This window comes from Crocodylus siamensis, chromosome 12 (genome assembly GCF_052110815.1).
Source record: "Crocodylus siamensis isolate JL-2025a chromosome 12, ASM5211081v1, whole genome shotgun sequence".
NCBI classification, from domain to species: domain Eukaryota; kingdom Metazoa; phylum Chordata; order Crocodylia; family Crocodylidae; genus Crocodylus; species Crocodylus siamensis.
Window position 1 is genome coordinate 58,168 of NC_143406.1, and position 8,124 is coordinate 66,291.

Here is an 8,124-nt window from a genome sequence, read left to right on the forward strand (position 1 = left end):
CTGTCCTGTGGTGGAGAAAGCATGGCATAGAAACCACTATACATGCCATGCAGCTGCCAAGATGCCTGCCGCTTGTGTCTGCTGGACAAGCTGAAGGGCCAGAATCCCGTGTTAATCCTCTCGCAGCCACACCTATTGCTGAACACTGTAGCTTGTGCCTGAAGCAGCATATGAGCTGCTGGTAGTACCTTGATATGTTTGTGATGTGGGAACAACACTTTATTTACAGGAACAGATCAGGTTTATATAAAGCATTGGTTCTGGTGTCTAAGGTGACATGTTTCCAGCCAAGAGTAGACCTTCCTAGCAGAATCATTTCTGAGATCTGGCAAAGTGTATGTGTAATTCCTTTGGTTCTGTTAAATTGTATCTGACTGGCTTCTCTATATTGCTCTTCTGTTGCAGGAATCCTGATGGTTTTGTTCTCTTCCTATTCAGTAGCATCTCTCTACTATCTCATTTGGTCAACATCTTACATCTTCTTCCCAGTTGCCTTGTGGAGTAGCAAAGTTTAATTGCATGCTCAGTATTATGAAGATGACAACAGCTTCATATACCACCACGACAACCAGCCAAAGGCAACACCTGTGATTAAATGAAGACTGATTCTGTGTTAACATCCACCAGTTGCCTAATCCTTAGTAAAGATTTCATCTTCCTTACTTGAAAGTAACAGCTATAGGATGCATTATCACCTTGGCTAACACTTTAAGACTGGATTGATAGGACATAAAAACACAGCCCCTGCAGGTTCCCTTCCTCTTGTAAAGTTCCCACGTAGTGCCTGTTCTCTGGCACGTGTAATAACTAACCCTTGAAGTTTAACTCCAGTTACTGAGGAAACTTCACTTAAACTTGCTGTGGTATTTATGTAGATATGAGTGTACATATTCATGATCTTAAACCTGTACTGTGGTTTTTAATGTTATGAGAGTCATTTTCAGAATTAGTGTCCTTTAATCATGAATTTAGGAAGTTGTTTGCTGCGCCTGGAACTGTAGGATAATAGACCACCTCTCCCCCCCCACCCTCCCACCTCCATACTGGTCTTTAACTCCCCACCCCCCCCGGTGTCCTAAATTCTCTTGCCAGCTCTTACAGCTCTGGAAGAGTTCCAGAAAGGCAGAGATCACTATCTGACCAAGTACACCCCTGAGATCACTATCTGCAGTTCTTGAGATCAGTATCTTAAGCTTTGAAAGTTAGTTTTGAAAAATGCTACTTAACATCTTAACCAAGTGACCTATCCTACCTAGCCAGCATGGAAATTGCTTGGGCGGGCCTATTTAATTGTGTTTGTATATAGATGTGTTATATTTGGGAGCAGGAGAGAGATTTTTTTTTTTACTTGATCAGCGTAGGGCAGTTTCAGATTCTTCTCTGACCTTTTGTGCAACAGCACACGAAGGCTAAAAATACAGAGCACCTTTTGCACACTGCTAGAGAGCACACCTGAAAAGTCAACGTGCAGAAAGAACCTGTGACTAGACAAAGCAGCAGGTTTACACTGAACCACCTAGCCTGAGATCGGCTGCAGATGCTAGCGTAGGGGTGGGCAAAATGTGGCCCGTAGGCTGGACGTGCCCTGCCAGACTATTCTGTCTGGCTCGTGGGGCCCCTAAAATTTTTTAGAAAATTAATATGCATGTGCTCCTGGCTGCCTGCCATCTGGCCCTTGATGGCTTGCCAAAATTCAGTAAGCACCCCTGTGCTAGTGGGCAGAGCTGTTACCCAGCGCAAAGGCCTTGCGAGAACAGAGGCATAGCTGGGATTTGGAATAGTGTATGTCATATTATGTTTTTAGGTGATCATGAGCCATGCTTCTCTGCAAACTGAGGCTTGAAACCAGCAAACTGCAACTGCAGACTACCCTTAACACTCACAGAAATAAAAATCAGTGGGACCCTCTGTACCTCAGTCCAAAACCATGAATAGACCAAAATCTAACTGCACTGGAACCTAATTTCTGTAGTGAGAATCCTGTATTGAAGGAAGAAAAGACAGGATTCCCAAATACAAAGTACCTGCTAAGATGCTGGATTGGGGAAAACTGCTTGGAGACTAAGGGATAATGACCGTCCCCCTAAGTTTGGGAGTGAACATTGTAGCCTGTATAATTGCACCAGGACGGAACTTGGCCTAAATGTAGCTTTGTAGCCTTTACCTGAGATGTACTGTCTTACACCTGGTATAAATTTGTCCCGGTAACGGTAAGTTTGAGGGATGGTACAAATATCCACTAGTGACTATTTTTAGCAATAGGAAACTGTCTTGGCTACAGTTTGTCTTGTACTGTACAGTCTGTGGAATACAGACCCAAGACTTCACTCCTGATGAAATATCAGAGAAATTGGCCCACTACATACAAGTACTTACAAGTTGTTCTGATCCCCAGAGTCGTGTTCCAGTTGGACATTTGTTTTTACTATGTCCATTTTTTTCCCTCCAGCACAAAGCATAGTGGAATGTTTCAATATTAGGGGAATAGCAGACACCTGATTTTGCTCCTGCTTGATCCCAGTGTAAACCTGGAGTAATTTCACTGCAGTCAGGAAACTTGTATTTACATAAAACAGGGGTAAGAAAGAGCAGCACAGTCTTTACAGCACAAATTATGGTCTTTGCTGACAAAAAATCATGACCTGAACATCATTCCTATAGAGAAAGAAACTGAAACAAGTATCCGTTTACCAGTTCTGATCATTGGTGTCCTCCTAAAGGTTTGAGCTGAAAGCGTATTAGGGGGGAAAAGGCAGCCATACTCCCTGAGTTAGGCTTTTAATTTTTATACAAAAATTCTAAAGATGCTGTGAATGGCAGGTATGTCAAATAAGCATCTACATTCAGCCTCTCATTTTCTCAGGGTCTTTGGTGGGGGGAGTCCCACTGTCTACATGATCCCACAGAGGGGCTGACTACAGACCTCCTGAAGCTCTCCTCTCATAAGCCTCGTCCTGTCTGGTGCTGAATGCCTCCTGAGATATGCGGTTCCCTTCCCCAGGGAACTGAAAGTGCTGAGTGTCTCACAGAATCAAACCCTAGACATATCTGCTAGGCTGTGTTTGAATAACAGTAACAAAGGAGTACAACGCCCAGTCGAGTTGTTAGTGCACTGACCAATGATACAGACAACTATTGAAGTATGTCTTGTGTCAAAGCAGATACACTTCACCAGTTGTTTGTGCCACTGAGTCTCAAATTTTGAGTGCACCATAGATTTCATAGACATTAGGGCTGGAAGGGACCTCAGGAGATCATCGAGTCCAGCCCCCTGCCCAAAGGGCAGGAAGTCAGCTGGGGTCATAGGATCCCAGCAAGATAAGCATCCAATTTACTCTTGAAGGTGTTCAATGTAGGTGCTTGAACCACCTCCAATGGCAGACTGTTCCAGACCTTGGGGGCTCGGACAGTAAAGAAATTCTTCCTTATGTCCAGCCTGAAACGGTCTTGCAGGAGTTTGTGACCATTTGACCTCGTCATCCCTTGGGGCACTCTGGTGAACACATGTTCCCCCAGATCCTGGTGGTCACCCCTGATAAACTTATAGGTGGCCATCAGATCACCCCTGAGCCTGCGCTTTTCCAGGCTAAAGAGTCCCGTGGCTCTCAGCCTGTCATCGTAAGACCTCTGATCATGCGCGTGGCTCTCCTCTGGACTCTCTCAAGCTTCTCCACATCCTTTTTGAATTGTGGAGCCCAAAACTGGACGCAGTACTCCAGCTGCGGCCTCCCCAAGGCCGAGTACAAGGGGAGAATGACGTCCCGGGATTTGCTCGAGAAGCATCTATGGATGCACGCCAGCATTTTGGTCGCTTTACTAGCCGCAGCATCGCATTGGAGGCTCATGTTCATCTTGTGGTCAATGATGACCCCCAAGTCTTTTTCTTCTGTAGTGCTAACCAACATAGCACTGCCGAGCCTATAAGGAAGCTGCAGGTTTTTCCTCCCAAGGTGGAGACCCTTGCATTTTTCGGTGTTAAACACCATGAGGTTCTCGTCTGCCCATTTGCTGAGCTTGTCCAGATCAGCCTGGATCACCCGCCTATCTTCTGGCGTGGATGCTTTGCCCCAAAGTTTGGTGTCATCGGCGAACTTGGCCAGTCCGCTCCTGACTCCAATGTCCACATCATTAATGAAGATGTTGAACAGTATGGGTCCCAGGACAGAGCCTTGAGGGACCCCACTGGTTACAGGGCACCATGATGATTGACTGCCATCAATCACAACCCTTTGGGTCCGACCACGAAGCCAATTTCCCAGGCAGCGGATCGTGGTGGAGCCAAGCCCACAACTGGGCAGTTTGGCCAAGAGGTGATCATGGGATACCAGATCAAAAGCTTTTTTGAAGTCAAGATATATGACATCAATCTCTTCTCCCTTGTCCAGGTGATAGGTCACCTGGTCATAGAAGGAAATGAGATTGGTCAAACAAGACCTACCCGCAACAAACCCGTGCTGGCTGTCCCTTAGGATGTTAGCCTGGGCCAGTCCCTCAAGGATGGCCTCCTTAATAAACTTTTCTAAGATCTTCCCCAGGATAGAAGTCAGGCTAATGGGCCTGTAGTTAGCCGGATCCACTCTCCTCCCTTTCTTGAAGATCGGCACCACATTGGCCTTCTTCCAGTCTTCGGGCACTACACCAACATCCCTAGGAATTCATACTTTGCTCTGTTGAGCAGAGGCAGCATAAAACCTAGCCAGACTCTGTGGCACTAGTCAGAACTGCCATATCTGAAGATTTCTGAGTCCAGGCTCTGGCAGCATTGGGGGCTGGATACTCACCTTGCTGGGGTCATCTGACTCCAGCAGACTTTCCTGCCCAAGCACAGGGGTACTGGACCTGATGATCTCGAGAGGGCCCTTCCAGCCCCTAACACCTGCAAATCTGTGAGGTGCACAGTACTTGAAGGACAGAGCTTTCAATCACAGGCATTGACTTCTGTGACTTGAGCAGCAGTGGCATTGATGCATTCTCGGCAGCCAGAACAGTGGCTCCATTCTGATGCATTTGGTCCCCCACCATTTTTTTTGTTCCATTTTTGGAGAAGAGTACCTAGGAATTGCACAGGGTGGTATCTTACCACAGCATGCTCTCAGCTAGGGAAGCATAAATGTTCCCAGCTTGCATCACCTTGCCTCCAAGAGTTCTGATTCAAGTGTTTTTCTAATGCCTCACGGCAACTCACCCAAGGCTGTAGCACCTTGCACTACCCCGTCAATGTCCTTTGTCAGTACATTCGGTTGGTACAACAATGGATTTGTGAGAGCAAAAAAAAGCTCACAACCAAGGTGTCCATGAGCACAAGCACACTGAGTGTAGCTCAGCTATTGCTGTTGCGTGTGAAGTATCTGTGAAATTGTCCTGCCCTGGCAACTAAAATGTGAACTACTCATCTGGTGAATGTTCCACAACTGTACATAGTAATTTATTATAAGGGAGTAATTGTGGCGTGGGATTTTATCAATGAAGCCCTGAATAAATTGTACAAAGAATGACACCCCCAATATTGGAATGCTGTGGAGGAGAAGCTCGTTCGGGTCTGCTCTTCTGTAAATATGGGGGAACTCCAATTAACTCTTCAAAAGGAAAACTGAGATGGGGAAGCATCTGAGTCTGTCCCAGCTCTTTAAAAAAAACTGACAGGAGGTCAGGAGTTATTATATTTACTTTTTACTGATCATTGTAGCAAAATGCATCTCAAACTTAATTTTTTTCTGGCATTTGCTTGGTTGAGGAGAAAGGGCATAGGAATGGAAAAGTTGTACCTAACATTAATGTTCAATCTCTGGAAATAAAACATGAAGGAAACAATCTAGTGCTACAGCTTCATGTGGGTGTCATCCATTTCTAAAAATGAACGGTTGGTGAAAGAACGTAAGCTGCAGAAAAGAGGGAGGTGACAGACATCTCCCCATTCTTACTTGCGGAGAAATCCGGAATATAGATTGCAACCCTTTGTCATTTCCCTGCTTGCCTAGGAAACAGCTGTGAGCTCGAAGATGGACAGCTGCACAGCAGTTACTCCCACATGAGATTGTTATTCCCAGCATTGTCACGCAATTGGTCTTCTAAACCACTTTCCTGGTAGTCCCAGTGTGGGGAAGAGGATGAGACTGAAGTAGATGATGCAAGGCACCCCAAGGCTCTCTTTGCACTGAAATTGCCTGGCTGGGCTCTTAGATCCCTGTTACAAGCTGGGCCTTGGAGCAAAAGGCTAGGCAGTGACCCTCATGGTTTGTTAAGGCCCCTGCCATCTGCCCCTGGCATGCCAACATCTTCCAAGTAGGTTGTGGCTGTTCTTTAGCACTCTGCCCAAAAACATTGCTGAGCCCTGGACTAAATGGCCTGTAGACCTTAAAATCAAGAATCTATGAGAACGGACACAGTTGAAGACTAATTCCCAACAGGCAAGCTGTCCAGCAAAGAAAGAGCCCGCTGACCTGCAGCTGCTCAGGTAAACAGGAATGACAGAGCATGTAGCAGCACTGGAGGTATCAGCCAGCAACACCGGGACATTTCAGGAACCAATATTACAAAAAAGTAACGTGCTCAGTGCCCACTCCAGTAACGTTGTTATGAGCAACAAGACACTTGTAGTTGCTGTTAATACAACATGGAGGATGTTCTGTTCCCGTAACCTAGCAGCAGATGAAAGAAGGCGAGACAGCTCCCCAAGTACATCTAGTTTTGTAAGGCTCAGTGTTTTTCCTGGTTCTCAGAGGCACCAATTATAGGTGGCAAGTCCCACATCCAGGAAAAGCAAAAGGTCCAACCAGACCTCAACTCCCCTTTAACAGTCTTGGTAGCACATTACCCTTGAGCCTTGGAGAAACTGTAAGAGCACAAGGGTCACACCTTGCTGCTACTCAGCCACCAGCTCTCCTCGCTGGAAGGTGACACAAGTGGCCACCAGTCACAGCTGCCAGCAGGAGGAAACGAGGGGCACGCTGAGCACATCAGGTCCTGCAGCATGGGAGGTTCCCAAGGGTATGAGAAGGGCCCATTAATCTCAGTAAAAGACACCTTCTCCCACATACGCTTTCCCACCATGTGACTGAATACAGGGACGGGAACATTATTGTAAGAAAGGCAGAGGAGTTTTGCATGGTGCAGGCTAGCTATGATCACACTGCAGCAAGGAGCCGAGCTAAAAATGAACTTCAGCTCTAAGGAGCACATCCTCACTCAAGGAGGCTACTCCGTATCAGTGGGTGCTTTTTCCCTGCATCTGTCTCCTCCGCAGATGGCTGCCAGCATCAGACCCTGCTCCATGTCTGTACCTTGCACCCAGGGGTATTTCAGAGGTCACAGGCCCAGCCTTGTGGTTGAGCCACAACCCACAAACCCCAACAGCCAGCAGAGGTGTGCTCCAAGGCCACAGAGGGAAAGGGCCAAGATCAGGCAAGTACAAGCACTATTTTTAATTTTTACAAATGTTACGTTTTGAACCAAAATCATAAACGCAAGGAGAGACCAGGCCTTAACAGGAATGGACGGAGCACAAACGAACCAATGCTCCACACTGGGGTGAGGCAGGTGTAAGACGAGCAGGTGGGACCAGGCTCAGGAAGTAGCTATGCCAACCCTCCGGCCCGGCCCGGCCCGGCGCGGGCGTCACTCCCCGGAAGCCTGCATCTGCTTGCAGAACGCATCGAACTGCTGCTGCTCCAGCTCCGTCATCACCCTGTTGAGAGCGTAGATCTGCGCGGAGAAAGGGCCCGTGAGAGCGGCCGGACACCACGGCCCTAGTCGCAGGCGCCAGCCAGGGCGGCGCGGCGCGGCGCGGGCGACTCCGGGCCCGGGTCCTGCAGCCGGGAAAAGGCCCTGCGCCCGGGCCCCGGCGGCGAGACGCGGAGCGCGGACACTGCTACCCGGAAACGCGGACTCCGGGCGGGGCGGGGCGGGGCCGGCCCCACCCTACCCGGCCCGGGCACAACGGTTAAGCCCTGTCCCGCTGCTGCGGCCTCCCCCCGCGGCGCCCCGCACCTCCGCGCGCTGCCGCTGCTTCAGCTCCTGCTGCGCCGACTTCTGCTTGGCCTTCTCCAGCCGCGCCAGCGGCTCCTTGGCCTTGGCCTTGTCCCTGCGGCCGCCGCCCGGCTCCATGGCCGCTACGTCCGCGCGCGG

The 8,124-nt window shown here is 48.6% G+C and overlaps 2 protein-coding genes across 3 annotated transcripts in view; one reads left to right on the plus strand and one right to left on the minus strand.

Moving 5' to 3' along the window:
* TMEM269 (transmembrane protein 269) overlaps nucleotides 1-5,811 on the plus strand; it is a 29,218-nt gene extending 23,407 nt beyond the window's left edge. For both annotated transcript variants that reach the window (XM_090023931.1, XM_090023932.1), the window contains exon 7: nucleotides 406-5,811. In XM_090023931.1, coding sequence (XP_089880057.1) covers nucleotides 406-515 — 110 coding nt within the window. In that variant the 3' untranslated portion in view covers nucleotides 516-5,811. The remainder of the gene's footprint in view (nucleotides 1-405) is intronic.
* A 1,595-nt stretch (nucleotides 5,812-7,406) lies between these two features.
* On the minus strand, nucleotides 7,407-8,122 carry SVBP (small vasohibin binding protein). The gene is made up of 2 exons (XM_090023933.1): nucleotides 7,987-8,122; nucleotides 7,407-7,701 (listed from the first exon to the last, which is right to left on the minus strand). Exons 1-2 carry the CDS (start codon nucleotides 8,101-8,103, stop codon nucleotides 7,615-7,617), a joined length of 204 nt encoding a protein of 67 aa, XP_089880059.1. The 5' UTR covers nucleotides 8,104-8,122; the 3' UTR covers nucleotides 7,407-7,614.
* Between the last annotated feature and the right edge of the window lie 2 nt (nucleotides 8,123-8,124).